The 19466-nt window shown below is 43.7% G+C and overlaps 2 protein-coding genes across 2 annotated transcripts; one reads left to right on the plus strand and one right to left on the minus strand.

Annotated features, from left to right (window-relative positions):
- Positions 1–325: 325 nt before the first annotated feature.
- On the minus strand, positions 326–11222 carry NDUFS3 (NADH:ubiquinone oxidoreductase core subunit S3). Its single transcript, XM_056851278.1, has 7 exons — positions 11152–11222; positions 9598–9663; positions 6808–6905; positions 6362–6511; positions 5189–5314; positions 1763–1882; positions 326–562 (listed from the first exon to the last, which is right to left on the minus strand). Exons 1-7 carry the CDS (start codon positions 11192–11194, stop codon positions 395–397), a joined length of 771 nt encoding a protein of 256 aa, XP_056707256.1. The 5' UTR covers positions 11195–11222; the 3' UTR covers positions 326–394.
- Positions 11223–11498: 276 nt separating this feature from the next.
- KBTBD4 (kelch repeat and BTB domain containing 4) lies at positions 11499–19336 on the plus strand. The gene is made up of 4 exons (XM_056850771.1): positions 11499–11546; positions 13449–14087; positions 17342–17448; positions 17777–19336. Exons 1-4 carry the CDS (start codon positions 11528–11530, stop codon positions 18635–18637), a joined length of 1626 nt encoding a protein of 541 aa, XP_056706749.1. The 5' UTR covers positions 11499–11527; the 3' UTR covers positions 18638–19336.
- Positions 19337–19466: the final 130 nt, after the last annotated feature.

Genomic DNA, 19466 nt, shown 5'->3' on the forward strand with positions numbered 1-19466 from the left:
CCCGCAGCAGCCTTTGACCCCTATAAGCAGTTAAGGGTCACAGAACATGGGAAGACCTCATTTCTCTACATTTTACCTAGAGGCCTTTTTTAATTTCCTGAACAGAGACCAAGTCAATCAGTCTCCTGTGGCTCATTTTCTTGTACTCGTTTCTTTGTTACCTTTGCTGTTCCTCTCTTGCGCACATCATTACTTTGAACCCTGAAGCTCCTCTTCAAAGCCAGTCCGCTGGGGGTTTGCTCTGGAAAAATCAGTTCCAATTCACCTTACACATGCTTAAAAACCAATCTGACAAAAAAAAAGCCTCACACCAAATTTCTTTTATTAGATATAAATATTTCATTCGACCAAAGAGGAAGGCAGCAACACGGAAATGTTCCCAGCCTTCCTGCTGCTATTTGACTTCTTCTTTCTTCTCTCCTGCTTCTATCTTCAAGGTTTCAGGAGGCTGACGGTAGGCAGGAAAAGTCTCCCAGGGACTGTTCAGATCAAACTTACGGAACTCCTGAGCCAGCTCCACAGGCTCAGCCACCACCCGCTTCACCTCGTCATCATACCTCACCTGAAGTGAATGTAAAGATTGGTGTTTACTGCAAAAATAAACTGAAAACTAATTTTAAATCCTCAGTACATCTGTGTAAGCCTGCCGGTTGGTCTTGATAAATACCCGTAGTTTTTTAAATAGTCACTGTGCCCACGCTAACCCCCTTTCTTCATTAGGCCCCTCTGGGCATAGTTCAGCATTTCACCATGGATGGAGGTGGTGACAAGGGGTGTGCACACACAAAAATGTTTTGGTATTTTTCAGATTCTGGCATATTAGACATAAATATTTTGGGGATTCCTGAAAAATACCAAATTCCACATACTGGCACTGGGGCGGGGTGTCTGGGTTTTTCGGGAATCCCGAAAATTTTCAGCTCCATTATACTCTATGGGGAATTTTTCCGAGGCTCTGGGTGGCGTTTTGTAAGGTAGAGGCACCAAATTTTCAGCATAACTGCTGGTGACTCTCCTTACAAGAACCCCCGAGTTTGGTAAAGATTGGGTCAAGGGGTCCATTTGTGTTGGCCCCCAAATGGAGGAAAAAATAGGGCCCATAAAAGTGGACCTCCTAACCCAATCTTTGCCAAACTCAGGGGTTCTTGTAAGGAGAGTCACCAGCAGTTATGCTGAAAATGTGGTGCCTCTACCTAAAAAACACCCCCAGAGCCCCAGAAAGATTCCCTGTAGGCTTCAGTAGGAGCCTTTTTTTGCCTCTGTAGACGCCTTTAACAGTAGCTGCCAATCCTGAAAAAGCCCAAAAAATGCTGAATTTTTTGCTTTTTCAGATTCAAATGTTTTGGTTTAGCAAAGCCAAATGCACACCCCTACTGGTGAATGTGCAAACGCAAATTTGGTTGAAGACCCTTGAGGATTCCTTGTTTGATTTTGGCACAGTGCCCCAACATGTGGACTTCTTGAGCCCCTTAGATCTTACACGGAAGCTCTGGAAAATGCATGCACTGAATTCATAGCAATCATGTTATAGATATGGGGGAAAATGGTATACACAAAGCTACTGTATTGACCCAAACAGGAAGAAGACCCCCCCAAAAATTATACACAAATTATACACCTTGAGCCATGAGGAAAGGTGGGACGTATTATGGACAGTAATATTATTTCTGTACATGTATGTAATTTGTACATGGATTTTTTTCATATGAATAAATACAATATAAGGACTATGTAACCCAGTCCAGCTTTTACAAGTGCTTACCTCCACATATCCAGAAAGTGGGAAGTCTTTTCGGAATGGGTGGCCCTCAAACCCGTAGTCTGTGAGGATTCGTCTTAGGTCAGGGTGATTAGCAAAGAATACTCCAAACATATCCCAGATCTAGAGGTGTGGGAATCAGAAAGGTAGAAGGTTAAAACATCTTTAAAGACCATCTTTAATAAGTGAGTAGCTTGTTAGGCTGATTTTTACAATATGGCCTCCAACATCTCCAATATGATACATCAAGCACCCTTTGCTAGGTGGGAGGAGAAGAGGCAACTGATAGGCAAGTTAGTGAGGGGAATCAACAAATGCCAGATATTTAGTGGAATACCTTGATCACTAGGCTGAATATCTATCCTGAAGTAGTCCTTCTCACAAACCTGCCCTGGATCTGTGTGTTCTCATGTGCATGTTGCATGTTTGCCTGCATGTAAAAGCACGTTCCTCTTTTGTGCCACTACTTCAAGATATAAAACCCAGCCTATCATGTAACCAGTGCTTTGGGGGAGTCTGGTAAGGCTGCTCCTAAGCAACTACAAAGGGCAGAGCTTCCAATTACTTTAGTTCCCCCCGTGCCTGCACATCCTTAGCATGTAAGAGCGGTCTTCGGCGTGTGAGTAGGATTTGAATCACAGTCTGCTTTCTTATACAGGAAATAAACTATTACTAAAGATTAAACTAGAGCACGTACACAGAAAATACCTGTCTGGCCTAGCAGATTCAGATCTAAGGAAAGAAAAAAAGAACACGAGTCTAGCTAAGACAATACAAGACAATTAACTTAGATGGAGCAAAGACATCCTCAAACTCCTTCCTGACCCTTTGCAGAGGAGTTTGGGTTCCTGCAGGTCACAGCATCTGGGCAAAGTATTTGAACCCAAGAACAAAGGAAGATTCCATCTTTTAAACTCTCTTCCTGCTTTGGTGAACACCTCTCCCCCCAATCCAGAGTTAGGAATCTTGCCCCTCATGGGAGATACTCCAAGCTCTCCCCTCAATCAGGTTATCTGTCATGCAGCCCTCATCTACCTACCCCTGATCAGGTTTTTTATGACTGGCATCAATCTCCTCCATTTGGCATTTAATACAAATGGGCTATCTCCAGTGGAACCCAGTCCTGTTACCTGGCTCTCCCTGGCGCATTTTATTGCACCCTCTCGTGTGAAAATAAATAGTTTCCATGGCTTCCAGGGTCCACAATCGCAACAGTCCTTCCCCAGCATTCTTCTAAAAATGCAGATATTCCCCCAGTTTTTCTTGAAAGGGGGTTCCCAAGCAACAACAGTAATAGATCAAAAGTCGAAATAATGACAAAATAAGGATTTTCTGCTATCACAGAGGGTCTAGAAAGATGGGATATGGGGTAAGAGTCAAAGTAGTGGTTAGACTAGGGAAGATCTGAGATTAAATCCCTGGTCTGCCTAGAAGTTCAGTTGGTAACTTTGGGCCAGGCACTGTCTCAGCCTAACCCACCTCACAGGGTTGTTGCAAGGATAAAGGAGGTGGGGAGAAAGTTGACTGTTTTGGAAGCATTAGCCAAACATGTGACAGATTCTGCCACATTCAGCAGAAAACGTAGTAATTTAGAAACGTGGGTGGATCCAACCACTACCCTACCACTCCACTGAGCAAAGGCTGAAGCCTTCCTCCAACAGAAGTACCACCAAAGTTGCAGGAAGCTCGTTTGGAATGAGGAAGTTCCTCCACCCTAAGGATGGACCTATGCCAAAATCTTTCTGAGATGTATATAAACCAAAGTAGTTTTCAAGTCAACTAGAAGAATCCCAATTTCAGTTTAAGAGATTGAGAAATTACACTTCCATGACACGGAGCCCTGATAAGGAACTCTCGGAAGAGTAATTTGGAGGAAAAATCTGTTTACAGAATAAACCCTCTCTGCTAGATAACCCCCTTCCCCACTTCAGAATGATAAGGTTTATGGTCTGGCAAACAGGGTAAACAACAGGGAAAGGAGATTGCAGCTGTGTATGGGCAATTTCAAGTCAAGGATGTGGCAATCATGCATAGTATCCTTCAGGTTGTTTAGAGAACTAGGCGTTTTAACTTGAGCCTGCACTATGTATTTTGAACATGTAACTCAGGGGGTGAGATTTCAAAGTATCGGCTTTTAGTCTTCAGAATGTCTGTCTTCTTTCATTTACCTCACATCACTCATGAAGAAGAAATCCCCCCCCTCATTCCAAAGTTACTGCTTTCATTTATATTAATACGAGAGATATCTCAAATACACAAACAGTATTCTGAGAAATTAACCCATATACCGAGAACACAAATTATTTCTCAGATACGCTGCCAACAAGTACACAAGTCTTAAAAACTGAGAAGTTAGCAATTCCCAGAAACCTGTGAGAACAAAACAAGCTCAATAAATAAGGAATGGCTATACAGACAAAAAGTTGGTCCAAAATCAAAATCCAAAAAACAAACCACAATCCACATTTATTAGAATCAATCAAAACGAAAGAAAGCATGGAAGTCATAATATTACCCATTTTGGATATAAATTTAAGATGATGCATGAGACATAGTCAAATAATGCTGAAGTTTTAACTCTGTGTTGTGGATAAATTCCTGAGAAGAGAGGAATGTGTCAAGTGAAAGAGAAAGAACTAGCAAGAAACTGTGCATATGGAAATCTACCCACAACCTGAGGTATAACTACCCAGTTGGACTTTAACTTTACACCTTGTGCATCACCTTAAATTTATCTCCAAAACTATTAATATCATGACTATCAAGTAATTCCTTCGCTCTCACCTCACAAGGGATCCGTGAATCTTGTTTGGTGTCAGAAAGAAACAAGGAAGACTGCTGGCCTTTCTTCCTTAAGTGGTAAAGAAAGTTGACATATAAAAACCAACTCTTCTAGTATCAGAGGAGCATGCCTATTATATTAGGTGCTTTGGAACACAGGCAGGATGGTGCTGCTGCAGTCATTGTGGCTTCCTAGAGGCACCTGGTTGGCCACTGTATGAACAGACTGCTGGACTTGATGGGCCTTGGTCTGATCCAGTATGGCCTTTCTTATGTAATTCCAATGGAAAGAGACTATTTTTTTCTTGTCAGAGAAACTAGGGTGCAACCTGACACTAAAGGCACCCATGTATGTCCAACTTGCCTGCCAGCATTCAGCACATCTTAAAAAAAATTAATATGTCACCTGAGGAAGAATTCTGGAGAACTCAAAAGCTTGCACACAGTTTTGTGTCATTTTACTTGGATCTAATAAAAGCTATGATGTGGATTGTGCTTTGTATACAGAAAGCCCTGCAAACACTGCTTCCAGCTCCAAGCCACAGTGCTTTTCATAACCTTAACTGCAATGATGTGCTCTCCCTCCCTTACTGGAACAGAAACCAACCCTTTCCCTTCTTCCTAAATGTCACTGCCCTTAGTGCTCACCTCTCGTTCATACCAATTGGCTGCTTGATGCACTGGGACTGCCGAATCAACAGGTGTCAGTTCATCAGTGTAGGTTTTTACACGAATCCGGGAGTTGAAACGCAGAGACAGGAGATTGTAAACCAGCTGAGAGAGAAAGTTAAGAAGCAATGATATTACATTCTAAGATAAAGTCTTCTATTACAAAACAAAATTGTAAAGTGTGTTCCAGTGGGACTGTGGCATGGCCACTTTTTAAAAGATACAATAGGATGCATGGCTTGAATCCAGCAGAACGTTTCTGTTGGCACAAGGCAGAGCTCAACTTACTTGCTTCGCCCTGTCTGCTGCAGAAAAATATGCCCCGCCCCCGATGCTGCTCCTGGGAGGCAGGGACTCCCAGGAATAGGACTGGGAGGCATTTGGGATTGAGGGGAGAGGCAAGAAAGTCACAGTCCATGGGCAAAAATCCTTCCACTCCCAGAAACACTTCATTGGACCCAAGCCCCTTTAAAAGGGGGGGAGAAAGGGTTTTAATAGCAAAACCAGTTTCAAAATGTGTCATAACCTTCATCCTTAAGCTTTCTTTCTTACCAATGACATGCCTCATCTCAACACATCTTTTAGAACGGAGAAACCAGCAGCAGGAAAGCTCTTCTAGCACCATTCCAAAATAATTATCTAAATTTGTCCCTTGGATTTCTGTCATGCTTGCTTTCAAGATGAGAAATAAGCAAACTTCAAAGTTTGATTTGTCGGCTTACCTCCTTAAAACATCTTTTCGGAAAAAAATGAAAGCTGATTTCCTAGGCAGCTTTTTAAAAGTAGTTTAAGCAACAACACTTCCTCAAGACAAATGTCACTAACCTCACACAGTGTTTAATGTTTCAACAACCATTGCATTACATAAAGATGCATAAAGTATGCCTATCATCTTACTGTCTACATAAAGTATGTCTATCATAACAGCCAAGGGATACGATCATCCAGAAGCCGTAACTCACCAGGCATGAAGTCATGGCTGTCAGCAACAAGAGGTCTAGCCACCTAGATGACATTTAAATTTATTGTTGAGGCCACTGGCCAGCATAGCCACCTAGATGACAATCCCAAAGTTCTGTTTAGCCATGTGAGGCTCCATTTTTTTCCTCAGAAGACTCTGCACCTCAGAATCCTCTTTGTAGCAGCTTTTACCTCAAAGCGGTTTGGTCGAGTTGGAACATCGACTGCTGTCAGATCAGCTAAGGACGTGAACTGGGCATTTGTGTGGTCTTTTAGAAAGGTCAGAACTGGAATGATCCCATCTGGATGAATTAAAATTTCCAGCTCGTTGAAACACGTTACCTGGTAGAGAAAAAAATAGTAAGATGTTGAATGGCTCCACTGCATCAAAAGGTGCAATCTTAACGTAGATTTAACTTGGAAGCAAGTCCTACACAAATCAACAGAACTATTTCCAAATCAATATGTTCAAGATTAATATAAAAGGTCTAAATAAATAAACATTAGCCTGCAGAATGGCGAATCAGGGAGCTTTCAGCTGGCTTCCAGCTTTCCAGATCTTCCTCGCACATATATTCATAAGGAGCAGAATCCCTGAAAACACCCCCCCCCCAATTCCAATAAACCATGGTACCTACTTGGGCTTGCTGAACATACTTGGGCAGGATTTCAGCCACATATTCTCCAAAGGCATAAAGCTGCTTTTGTGTCACTTCATCCTTCGGTCTAACAGTGGCTGAAAAGAAAGTTACCAATTTCATTATTTGATAAGCTACAGAAAAAAAGCCATCATCAGGTCTCAGCTCCAGCAAGCTCAATATCGTTCCAATGGCCATCAGACACAGATTAGTTCAGGATGAGTGAACATGGTCAGGAAAAGCAATACCTGGTTAAGGCAAAAACTCCAAGAGGATGTGAAAGATCAAAGACTAGGAAAACAACCCCAATCCTTTCAGTGTTTTTGCCCTCATATCAATGCCTAACCACCCTATAGAGCCAAACTTAGGATAAATACAGATGATCCTTTACCAAGTGGTAATTTTCCATAGGCAGCATACAATTATATGGACAGCTGATTGCCTATATCTGCCCAAATGTAAGCAGATTTTAACCTGACCAATTCACCATGGAATCATAGAAGTGGTAAAGTTCTGCTTGCTGCCTATTTATGTAATTAAAATATTTATATGCCCACCATTTTCCCAGGCATCCCAAAATGCAAGGTGGCTAACAACAATATAAAAACAATTTGATAAAACAATAAGCATTAAAAGAACAGATATAAAAAGATATTACAAACCCAACTAAAAATACCTTACACCTCACCAACAGAACACTCCCCATTTACCCAGGCTGCCCCAAAGTTCTCCAGGATAACTGTCTTTCAGCATTGCTGAAAACCAGGAGGACAGAAGCCCTCCAACCTCTTCCATGAGCTGGTTGTAGAGGCACAGGGCAACCAAGGAAAGAGCCTGAGCCCAGACTGTGCCAGACCATGCCTCGAGCAACAGGGGCACTGATAATAGACCTTGCTGGGAAGAACCAAGTTGCCACACAGGACCATGCAGGGAGAAGTGGTCCTTCAGCCAGCGTCGTGTAGTGGCTAGGAGTGGTGGACTCTAATCTGGAGAACTGGGTTTGATTCCCCACTCCTCCACATGAGCGGCAGACACTAATCTGGTGAACAGGGTTGGTTTCCCGACTCTTCCACATGAAGCCAGCTGGGTGACCTTGGGCTAACCGCAGTTCTCTTAGAGCTCTCTCAGCCTCACCTACCTCACAAGGTGTTTGTTGATATGCTTGGACAGACCATACATACTATATTATTAGTTCTTTTGCGGAGTTCTTTTGTCTATACTGGACAAGCATTATGTCAGTAATGGAATTATAAATATTTAAAATCTACAGTAGGGTATGGTGCACCTAATTAGTGATAAACAGCTAAGTCTGGAAAACATTAAGCGTCACAGATAATAACTATAGTCTCAAACTTTGGGAACTGCTAAATTTTTTATAAATATTTACATTATTTATAGTCCCCCTTTCTCACTGAGACTAAAGGCAGATTACACAGTGTAAATCAATACAATCAACAAGATGGAACATCCAATGAACAATGCAACAGAGCTTGGTTTACAGAAATCTGAAAACAAGCAGAATTCTGAAACATAAGCATTTAATCATAACATGTTAAATGATGCAGAAATTACGTAGTGGCAGCATACCTATAGCAACAGACAGTACAGACTATGCACAGTATTGTCCAGAGATCCTCTCTCTTTACCAAAGCATCTTTCTAACAGCACATTCCTAAGATGCGCTGGCGGCCGCTCCAAAAAGCCTTTGGAGGCAGTCGACGGTCTCCGCTGGGGCAAGAGCCCACAGCGCCGGGGCCCAGAAAGCGCACGCCGGCATTGGTGGCCGGACACCGCCAGAGCCGCCTGTCTGCATCCGGACGCCAGCACAGGCCATGGCAGCGCCCCGGGAGGCGTTCCTGGGGTGTAATGGCGCCGGATGGGGCCGCCATTATGCTCCCTTTTATTTTTACCGAGATCCGTGCAACCCTATGGAGGTTGCACAGAGTTTTGGCACTGGGCAGAGGTTTTGGCCAGGCCAAAACCTCCTTAGGAGGCAATGCTGCCGGGTTGCCTCCTAAGCCCGGTGCCCACATTCCTCTCAGGATTGCACTGTAAATCAGTTACGTTATTGCAAAGCCCTAATTACTAGTGTAAAAAGGGCCTTCTGAATAATTCAGTTTTGCAGTTTGCAGAAAGCCAGGAAGGTGGGAACCTTCCTAACCTCATCAGGATGGTTTTCTGTAAGGGGTGGGGTGCAGCAGAGAATGCTAGTGCTGGGGCAACTGTTGATTTTGTCCATTTGCAGGGTGGCACCTGCAGAAGGCTCAGATAAGTGAAGCTTTCATGGTGGAACAGGGAGAGAGGTGGTCCTGCAGATATGAGGGACCAAGGCCATGAAGGGCTTTGTATGTAATAGTCAATACCTTATTGAGCCCTGTAACTGAGTCAGCCAGTGAAGTGACCACAGAATGGAAGTACTATGCATGCTCCACCTTGCTCCTGATAATAAAAGAACTGCAGCGTTATGCGCCAACTAGAGCCTCTGAATTAACTAAAAGGGAAGACCTATGTAGAGTGCACTAAAGTAGTCTAGCCTCGATATTACTGTGGCATGGATCCAGGTGGCCGGATCAGCTGTGTCAGGGTAGGGGGACATCTTGTGGGCTAGACTCAGTTCTCATAAACATAAGAGTTAACAATGAGGTGGAGTACCTTGCACACATCCTTCTAAATATCAGATTCGGAGAACTGATTGATGGAGTCCAAGTTCTAGGCAAGGTGGAACCTAACAAAGGTGTTATTTCGCACTATAAAAGATGAACAGGTCAAACTTAATCACGTGAGACTTACGCTGTGTCTCAGCTGTAGATTTCCCTTCAAATCGAGCTTGCAGTAGCATTGCTGGGCGCCCAGCAACTATTAAAAAAGAAAAGAGTTATAACATTACCTGTATTTTATAGTCACATGTATCATCCGAGAAAGATGCTCATCTTCACTACAATAATGCCACAAAAGTACAACAATGTTTTTTAAATAAAAAGGTACCACACGCGCACAACACAAACAACTTGCATAACAACTTGCCACAATCATTTGAACACTTATTTGAAGACAAGCCCCATTGAGACCAATGGTACTACTGAATAAAAATGAGGATAGCACTGTAGTTACAACTGGAACTATTCTAGGTTGAGTAGGCACTTCACATAGATGCGTCAGGACCATACCACAATGGTATTCAAGCAGCCCACGAGAAACACTGTAGCCAAGATGTTCTTCAGTCACTCTTTGAAGCTGATGATCCACAAAGTCTCTTCCCACCGAACAATTTTTGTCAGTAGAACCACTAAGCAGCCTCAACACTAGTATTGTAAGGCCCTTTTGGAACACTTATTCTGATTCAGGGCTTCACTTCACAGATGTTTCAAGAACTATTTTGTGGTGAGTGGTGACATTTGCAAAGATCAGAATTCTCTATGACTGCATGCATGATTTTCACATGAATTTCCATGTGGAAATTTTATATATAACTTCCACATGGAAAATAATGTGAAAATCATGTATGCAGTCATAGAGAATTTTTATCTGTGCAGAGGTTTCAAGAACTATTTTGTGGTGACATATGTGAAGTGAAGCCCTGAATCAGAATACATGTTCTAAAAGGGCCTTAGAATACTAGTGTTCAGGCTGCTTAGTGCTTCCTATATATATAATTTTCCCACGGAGAAACCTTTTAAACATATCAAGTAGCTCCCTCTGAAGAAGAAAACACTGGATTCTGAATCAACACTAAAAAATGGATTAAAACAACAACAACCTCATCATCAAACGTTTATGGAGGAAATGCGTTTTGAGCATTTACTGCGGGCACTTTCGCACAGCCCAAATAATGTACTTTCAATCCACTTTCACTGCACCTTAACGATCGTTCACAAGTGGATTTTTCCAGTTCACACAGTAAAATCCACCTTCAAAGTGGATCGAAAGTGCATTATTTGGGCTGTGTGGAAGTGCCCTAATTAGGATCAGGAGTTTAAACAAGAACTAACCAGGCGCAGAAAACCGGGGGGGGGGGGGGAGAGAAGAAATCCTAAAACGGAGGCGCAAAGTTAACATGTCAAGAGACGCTGCCAACAGAATTAAGAACATAACCGTATCTTTTACACCCGTTTTACAGAGGTACGGGACTTCCCCCGAAGAATTCTGGGAACTGTAGTTTTTGACGTTGTTGAGAATTCCGTTAGAAACCTTTGTCTTCCCTCACACAACTACAATTCCCACAATGCCTTTCGAAGAAGAAACGATCTGACCTTTGAAGAAGACCCCAAGTAGTCGTAACTGATACAACCGCCCCTCAGCGAACATTTACTTCAACTAACAGAAACAGACCGTCCACAGGCTCACCTCTTACCCCACCGCGGGCCAGCCCCAGCGCAGCCGCCAGCATCCTGCTGGGCCGGGACACCAAACTCGAGCTTTGACTCTCACAAGGACACACCTGGGCTCATTAGGCGCATGCGCGTCATTGAGCTCCCCGTCTCTCTCCCATTGGCTCGACAAAGAGCGGCAGTTACACGGCCAGCTCCGTCGGCGCCCGCTCGGCTCAGCCAATCCGCGCGCACGAAGTGCCAAAATGATCCGGAAATGAGGAGCGAGCACGTGAACCGGGTGACCGTCAGGAGCAGCTTCCGGGAACACAGACTAGAGCCGGGGGAAAAAGTGCAGCCCTGTCTGGTGTCCCCCCTGAGCCGTTCTCGGTGTGAAGTTCCGAGCCGGAGGGATGAAGGGAGGAGCCGCAAGTAAGAGCCGGCGTCCACTGAGACCGGGCCGCTTCCCTCCGTCCCCCGGGCGCCTTGAGGGGGCGGGAAAGGTTGTTTTTTACCCACCCACCCCGGGAGGGCCGGGTTCCCCACGCGCCTTCAAAGCGGGAGTCTCAGGCCGCGCGCCTAGGGGCTCCGGGCAGAGCCTGTGCAGAGAGGCTGGCTTCATCCAGTTGGCGCTAGTGGCTTTAGGCGCGCCTGACTCCACATAAACTTGAGCTGAAAGGGGAGCCGCGTTCCGTTCGCCCTCGTGTCTGTGAGCGCAAGCCCCGCCGCTCAGATTTAGGGAAGATGCATCCACCAACCTGTCGCAGTCAGATGTTTCCAGGTACCGTCCCTGGATTGTTCGTACCTGGTAGCTTTTAAAAACTATGGACTGTCGCTTAGCCTGCTTCCCCCTCCCCCCCGCCCGCGCAATATTCAGCAATATCGTCTCCCCTTTCTGTCTGTCTTTCAGTCGTCCACTGTTTGAAGCCATTCCGTGCTGCGCTGTGGAGGATGAGCGTATTTTTAGAGCTGTTGTATAAATACATGACAGGTAGCCCAGCCAGCAACAAGCGCCCCTCTGCGAATATCAACACAGCTTTTATGCCTTCCATAATGGTTTGTGTGTAAACCCATAGTATATAGGCTTGAAGTCATTTACAGTACAGTCATAAGCATGTCTCAAAATCCTATTCAAGTCTGTTCAATGGACTTTACTGCCAGTATAGTGTTTTTAGGATAGCAGTTAACTGCACTGGATTGTGGCTGTGATGTATGAAGCAGCTCTTGCCATTTTCCTGTATTTACTACTGTAACGTTTCGCTCTTTTTGAGACCCCTTATATGTAACACCACCTTGCCTCCCTTAGCGTTTCCTACCCATTTTTGCTGCCACCAAAGGCTCTTGCCTTAGAATTCTTAGTTGGACACAAAAAACAGGACAGCTTAGTTATATTTGGTAGAATGAGTACAGTCAGCATGTAGGAGTAGCTCTGAGGTAAAAGGGGATCCTTCACTCTAAACAGTTTTTTCCTTAAACATAAAGTTAATTTAGAAGTAAAACAGTATAATGGATTCTGAATTAAGCATAATAGTTTCAGATAGGAACAGTTCTTCTTTATCTAAAGTTCCTTAAATAGACCTAGCCATCAAGGCTTATTTCCCTCACTTGCCACTTAGGCTAAGATTTCTCTCACTCTCCACAGCATCTCACTCCCTCTTTACTCTCTCTTCCCATATACACTGAACAAACTTTATCTACAAACCAGTCAACTCTGCCCCCACCACCCAGTCATAACACATTTCAGTCACTCATCCAGCCCCGCTTTCTTACTCTAGTGCCTTGCACTTTTGAACTTCAGCAACATACATATAAAACCACACATTAAATCATAACCACACCAGACAGTTAAATATCAAAACACCACAACTACCTTAATGATTTAGAGCCTCTGGAGGTTTGGTACAGTATTTTGAATCAAACCAATGGGGGGGGGGGTTCTTTCACACCTCCTGGCATTTTGAAAAAGCACACAAGACATACAAAACGCTTCAATTAAGAAATGCGTCTTCAGACCAGCTGCCTTCTATTGACTTAAATTAGAATGTATGTCTAGTATTCTCCATTGTGCATGAAGTCCAGCAATTTCTTAAGTTTTATAAATAAGGCACAGTATATCACACATAGTTGATTCTAAAGTGTTTTGTTGCAAGAGATTGGCAAGAGCCCAGTAGTACGCACTGAGATGCACATGATAGGATACAGATGTCTTTCTGACCTGGTCCATGCCGCTTTTCAGATTTAACTATGTAAGCTTCTTACTTGTTAGCCTTAGTTGTCAGACACGTGCAGCACAAGTCTGTGATAAAAGAATTTTCTATGGCTGCTGTTTTTCAGATTGGAGATCAGATCTAGGCAACAACATGGACTCTTGGGAGGAGACTGGAGGTTCATCAACAGAGGAAACAGGAAGTTCCTCTGCAGAGAACTACTTTTTGAATTACACTTTCACTGACCGTTCTCACTCAGGCCGTGTTGCCCAGGGAATTATGAAGCTATGCCTAGAGGATGAGCTTTTTGCAGATGTCACCATCTCTGTAGAAGGCAAAGAATTCCAGCTGCACCGGCTAGTCCTCTCAGCTCAGAGTTGCTTCTTTCGTTCTATGTTCACTTCCAATCTGAAGGAGGCTCATAACCGGGTGATTGAGTTACAAGATGTTAGCGAGAGCGTATTTCAGCTGCTGGTAGACTATATTTATCATGGAACTGTAAAGCTAAGGGCAGAAGATTTGCAAGAGACTTATGAGGTGGCCGATATGTACCAGCTAACTGCACTATTTGAGGAGTGTTCCCGTTTCTTGGCTCGAACAGTACAAGTGAGGAACTGTCTGCAGATTATGTGGCTAGCTGATCAGCACAGTGATGTGGAGCTCTACACTGCTGCCAAACATTGTGCCAAGTCATACTTATCACAGCTTCAGGAAACAGAGGAGTTTCTACACCTTCCACTCCGTCTCTTGACAGATATTCTTACAGGTTGGTAGAGCAATTACTGAGAACAGCCGTATATTTTAAATGTGAAACATAAGCTAAAGTTAACATGTGAAAAGATAAGCAGAGATTTCATCAGTCTACGTATTTTAGAAGCAGTGTAGAATCAGATATTATATTTTCAATTAAAGGCAGAGAAAGGTTTTTGAGCTTATTAATCTCTCATCTCTAAGTGATGAGTCTGTGGAGTTAAAAATAAAAAATTCTCTTATGAAAAGCTTTACTTTCTTTAGGTCTTAAGGGGCAAAATTATTACTTTAGATTTTTAAGATTAATGGGTGGATTGAGCTGAAAAGCTTGCAGAATTAGTTGGAGTGTGTCTTTACCCACTTTCCCCCAGTAGCCTGTTACTTGTCCCAGAAATCCTCTCAGCGTATAACAGTACAAGGTGCTGCAGTGCGGAGGGACATTAGGCAAAATCATCTCCTTGACTGCCTCCAAGAGACAATTTTCAGGACAAGCAGCAACTTTCTGCTATAGGAAATTTAATGTATTGGCTCCTAACCTATTCTTATCTCCTGAGACTTTGAATTTCTGACTCTTCCTTAGACTGCAGGAAGTCCTCTGTGCTCTTCAGGATATTTAGGATCTATATTGCAGCTTTGGGGAGCTCCATTCAGCAGGCCATAATTAGGAATTTCAAATTACTAAACGATAGCTCTTTGGCCTGAGAGAATGTGCTGCCATTAGAGAAACAGATCCATAGGACTGATAGATTTCAGTATTATAACAATGCCTGTAGGAAAGTTTGGAAACTTCTTTAAACTTAGCTAAGCCTATATAAATGTGTCAAAAATGCATTGTTGTGGTTTGGCTAGGATAGATTTTTATGCATTTTGGGGAGGGGGTATGAAAAGCCTCAGTGTTTAAATTACAGGGAGGGCCAAGCTCATCAGCCTTTTGTAATACCTCTCTTGCTTACCGGTACTAGTTTATTAATCTTAGCAGGAGTCCCCTCCCCCCACTGTCTATGAGACAGCAACTCAGGCCTCTCCAACTGATTTCTCTGAACTAGATGCCTGGCTGAGAATGTCACTCTGGTCCCTGGCTGTACACTATTTTAATTAGGCTGCTATCTGGACTCACCCATGTTAAGCCCCATTATAAATTCTTAGCTGGCTGAGGGAACATTCACATGACACATGTCTTAAACTTTCTTACAACTGAGGCATTGTCAGGACCAAAATAACAGTTCATCCCAGGGGGAGCAGGTTTTTTGAGCCCAGGAAACTGAGCAGGAAGTGGGGAGAGGCCTGTTCAGATGAGCTGTCAGAAGCATGGACATGAGTTTGCCTGTGAGTCAGAGGCCCTGCTGGAGGAAGGGCAGAATATGAAAGAAATAACCTATCTGACTGCTTTTCCTTTCTCCAGAATGGGGTAGGAGGGAACCAAGTTCCTGAAAATTACTTTTTGCTCTTGTTGGAGGGGCAAGATACGTTCCAGCCCAGACCACCGTGATGCTATTTGTCACATGGAATTAGCTAAATAAATAGTCTTAATAGGAGTCTATAATGTAAATTAAGGTAAAGGTCCCCTGTGCAAGCACCGGGTCATTCCTGACCCATGGGGTGACGTCACATCCCAATGTTTACTAAGCAGACTTTGTTTACAGGGTGGTTTGCCAGTGCCTTCCCCAGTCATCTTCCCTTTACCCCCAGCAGGCTGGGTACTCATTTTACCAACCTCAAAAGGATGGAACGCTGAGTTAACTTTGAGCCGGCTACCTGAAACCGACTTCTGTCGGGATCGAACTCAAGTTGTGAGCAGAGCTTTTGACTGCAGTACTGCAGCTTACCACTCTACGCCACGGGGCTCCTATAATGTAAATTAGACAGCTCTAATCAAACACCACCCTGACCTGGATAGCTCATGCTAGCCCAATGTTGTTAGATCTCGGGAGCTAAGCAGGTTGGCTCTGGTTGGTAACTGGATGGGAGACAAGCAAGGAAGTCCAGGGTTGCTACACAGAGGCAGACAATGGCAAACCATCTTTGAACATCTCTTGCCTTGAAAACCCTATGGGATCACCATAAGTCGGCTGTGACTTAACAGCCCTTTTCACCACCAATCAAACACCACCTGGGTTAATGTTTTTGGATTTTTAATTCTATTCTTAGGTTAAGAATTTTATTGAGACAGACTTTGAAAATCTGAAATAGACGCATGATGCACATAGAATGAAGAATTCCTATTTAAGTCACAGTCAGTACCAGCATGCAAAATTTGGCAAAACTCAGTGAAAAATAAGCAAGTTTCAGGACAAGCATTTTAAAATGCTCAGCTGTGTTTGGTGTGTGTTGCCTGGCCCACAAACCCAGTTTCAGAACTGAAATCCCTATTAACTTTGACTGCTTTCGGCAGTGGCTGATCTTATTATTAGTAATGGGATCAACCTCTAACAGCACACACTCCCATAGAAGTACAGGCCTACTGTCCTGAATGCCAGCAAGGTGACTGCTTGAATGATATCCAGTAGTGCATCTGCCCTGCTTGGACTTCTGTCATTATATTACTTTAATAATAGTTTCTACCATTCCTGAGCAGCTTAAAAATGTCAAGATTGGGTACACTTGATGAATTTTTTTGTAAATTGTCTCTAAAAATATACTGAAGGTGTTTGCAACTAGCAAAGGGAGGTGAGTTTCTTAAACTGTTGGAGACACCATCCTTTATCCAACCACACATTTCAATGACTTAAGTGGCATATAAGGTGCCTTAAGAGGGGGCAGTGATTTTCACCAAAGGAGAGTTCTGCAGTATGAAGGGAAAATTAATGGAAATTTTCTTAGGAAGGGCCCTTAAATCTTTTCAATGTGTGTTAGACTGGAAGTATTTGAGTGGCTCAAGATTACACAGCAAGCTTCCATGGGGATGAGAGTGGGGATTCAAACCTGGTTCTCCTAGATCCTAGTCTGATATGCTAATCACCACACCACCCAAGTCAGTAAAATGTTACAACAGTTCTCAAACTTTGTCCTTAGTCAGCCTCTACAAAGTATAAAACCCTCTCCCGGACTAAGGCACAATGAACGTCTACCTAATGTCTGTTTTAATTCTAATTGCAGGGAGAGAAATTGGGGTCTGGTCCTATGGCTAGTGACAAAGTCACAGGTCATCTCTAGAACAGGAATCGTAACACGCAAGAGCTCCTGACATTTAACAAATCACATGGTATATCTGAAGGGAGTGCTAGCCCTACCTAAGTTATTTGACAACTTCTTGTCTTTGTAAACATACAGATGGGGTTCCATGTTCCCAGAATCCAACTGCTGCCATTGAAACCTGGATCAACTTCAATAAAGAAGAACGTTCAGGTTTCTCAGAAATACTGCGATCAAGTTTAAAGGTACATGGTTAAGTACAGTTCACTGTTCTATCTCTCACACATGCTTAACTGTGATCACTGTGTTGAACAGAAATGTGTTGCCACAGTTGAAAACTTGGGAAGCTTTCCTTGGGTGTTAGAGACATCTAGTCAATGGCAATTAGTCTGATGAGGATTCAGTCTCAAGTCAGCTGAGTTTCCTACATATTTAGATACAGCTTTGCAGCTTGCGGGTGTTCCCTCTGCAACAAAGGTGTCAAAGTTTATTTTCTACAAGTAATCACCTGATTGTTGAATTTCTCTGCAGAAGACCCATGTGAGGTTGATGAAAATACCTTTTATTCCTTAGGAGATTGGAGAAAACGTTCATATCTACCTGATTGGAAAAGAGTCATCGCGCACACATTCGCTCGCTGTGTCTCTGCACTGTGGTGATGATGACTCCATCAGTGTTAGCGGTCAGAACAGCTTGTGCCACCAAATCACTGCAGCCTGCAAGCATGGCAGTGATCTGTATGTCGTTGGAGGCTCTATTCCACGACGCATGTGGAAATGCAACAACACTACAGTAGACTGGGAATGGTGTGCTCCCCTGCCCCGTGACAGGCTCCAGCACACACTGGTCTCCGTGCCCAGTAAGGATGCAATCTATTCACTGGGTGGCAAGACCCTGCAGGACATTCTCTCTAATGCCATCATATACTACAGAGTAAGAGACAATGTTTGGACAGAGACTAGTCAGCTGGAAGTAGCCGTTTCTGGAGCTGCAGGTGTGAATCTCAATGGCTTTATTTATTTGTTGGGTGGGGAAGAGAATGACCTTGACTTCTTTACCAAGCCCTCTCGGCTTATCCAGTGCTATGACACTAACACAGAGAAATGCTATGTGAAGCCCTATGTGTTACCCTTTGCAGGGCACATGCATGCCGCTGTGCACAAGGACTTGGTGTTCATAGTGGCAGAGGGGGACTCACTCATGTGTTATAACCCTCTGCTGGATAGCTTTACCCGGCTCTGTCTGCCAGATGCCTGGAGTTCAGTACCCTCCCTTTGGAAAATTGCTAGTTGTAATGGTAACATCTATATCTTCCGGGATCGCTACAAGAAAGGGGATGCCAGCACCTTCAAACTCAATCCAGCCACTTCTGTGGTAACTGATACCAGTGGTCTCAAAGTGCTGCTTACCAATTTGCAGTTTGTGCTGGCCTGAGGGAAGAACATCTCCAGACCCGATCAATGGAGACATTCCTTGAAGCAGCTCAGAGATGCCTAGATACCCTAGCTCCTGCTCCCTAAGGCAGATCACAGTACTTTCGAGAAGTTCTTCCTTTGTCAGCTGCTGCTGCCAAAGACTTAATTTGCCACAATCTGGGTCCTAACTGGAGTACTGCTATCACTGTGATCCCCTGATGTTCAGCTTTTTGTGTCTCAAAGCCACATAGTTAAGAGGCTTCTTAGATGTACACCCTTTATCACCAGCAAGCCCTGTACAATATAGATGAACTCTTTCTACAGTCATCTGGAGTTTCGTGTTGCAGGTTCTGCAGACAACTGTAAAGGTATAAAGTCCCTCAGCTGCAACTGCCAGATAAGTGGTTTCTTGTGAAGGTCCCTCTCTCACTTGGGCTGTAGAAGAACTGTTTAGCTAGAGCTACTTAAACACTGCTGTTGACTTGGTTCTACTACGAGTCAATGAGACCACTATTCCTCAGTATATTACCACCCAGCAGGAAAAGAAAAAGCTTTCCTTGATGCCAATATGCCAACTGAGATCCCCCTGCCTGGCTACTAGAGGGCTCATCCTCTTACTGTGGCTTATGCAAAAGAGCATGTTATACAGAGGAATAGTGTCAGAGCTACTTGTGGATGCTGTCAGTCTCTTGATTGCAAGTCTGAATAAAGGTATCTACTGGGACAACAGTGTGGCTTTATCCTTGTATTTGTGAAGGAAGCACGGGCAAGAATGGTCACACAAATCTGCACCCAGGCAGAGAGAGGTAAAATACAATAATAAGTCTAAGAGCTATTAGGTCTCTCGT

The sequence above is a fragment of the Euleptes europaea genome, chromosome 6 (assembly GCF_029931775.1).
Source record: "Euleptes europaea isolate rEulEur1 chromosome 6, rEulEur1.hap1, whole genome shotgun sequence".
In the NCBI taxonomy this organism is placed as follows: Eukaryota; Metazoa; Chordata; class Lepidosauria; order Squamata; family Sphaerodactylidae; genus Euleptes; species Euleptes europaea.